The sequence below is a fragment of the Penaeus monodon genome, chromosome 15, assembly GCF_015228065.2.
Source record: "Penaeus monodon isolate SGIC_2016 chromosome 15, NSTDA_Pmon_1, whole genome shotgun sequence".
In the NCBI taxonomy this organism is placed as follows: domain Eukaryota; kingdom Metazoa; phylum Arthropoda; class Malacostraca; order Decapoda; family Penaeidae; genus Penaeus; species Penaeus monodon.
This window is the reverse complement of record NC_051400.1, coordinates 27,815,307-27,816,105: the sequence shown is the minus strand read 5'-3', so window position 1 is coordinate 27,816,105 and position 799 is coordinate 27,815,307. Positions and strand designations below refer to the sequence as shown.

At 36.5% G+C, this 799-nt stretch overlaps 1 protein-coding gene across 2 annotated transcripts in view; it reads right to left on the bottom strand.

Moving 5' to 3' along the window:
• The window catches only part of LOC119581889 (2,4-dienoyl-CoA reductase, mitochondrial-like), a 6,830-nt gene extending 6,407 nt beyond the window's left edge, over nucleotides 1-423 (bottom strand). For both annotated transcript variants that reach the window (XM_037930049.1, XM_037930050.1), the window contains exon 1: nucleotides 272-423. In XM_037930049.1, the coding sequence (XP_037785977.1) occupies nucleotides 272-349 (78 nt within the window). In that variant the 5' untranslated portion in view covers nucleotides 350-423. The remainder of the gene's footprint in view (nucleotides 1-271) is intronic.
• Nucleotides 424-799: the final 376 nt, after the last annotated feature.

Below are 799 nucleotides of genomic sequence, written 5' to 3'. Positions count from 1 at the left end.
CAATATATGTCATTGCTGTATTACAATAACGTTAAAACACATGACATTTACATAATACGCACATCATGTCTATAGTATTGTATCTCGATAACCTCACCATGACTGGGCTTCGTATGGTCATCCAGACTTCACTGATAAGTACTAAAACCGGGCAGTATTCATGATCACCCTAACTAGTCAAATCTCTGAAATAGCTTCCCTGATTTTAGTTAGAAAACATCACATCTTTGGAATTGAAACATTATCGTTAGAAACTTTAAATCATAATCACCGTGGAGACTTCGGGCCTTGCATTTCTCAGCATTCCCTGGAGGAGCTCGGTCATATACAACATCCTTGAAGACGCCATGATTGTTACTGTGTAGAATGAACTCTCGTCTTCTGCTGTGAATTTTCCGTCACAGTCATGTAGGCGGAGTTTCACTGCGTCATTGTTTTTCCGATATCGTGATTGGCTTAGAAGTACGTATTTCGTTACGTCATCAGTGGCTCAGCGAATCGTAGATCATGACAACCGTCTTGATGATGTAATCTAGTCTTTTCCTAGTTAATTGGTCGGCTTTCTTTACATAACATTGGTATCTACTGCTCTTTAAACTTCGGTGAGAATTTATATAAAGATCAAACTGAAATCTGCAATAATGATAAATCTAAACTACTTGATAAAATTATTATATAATTCATTTTTGAGCAAACACGTCTTGTTAGCACAACTGTTTTATCAGTACTAAACACGCGTAAACGCACACTTGATGTAATTAGAACAAATAATTCAGTGAATATATGAACAGACAAAGGA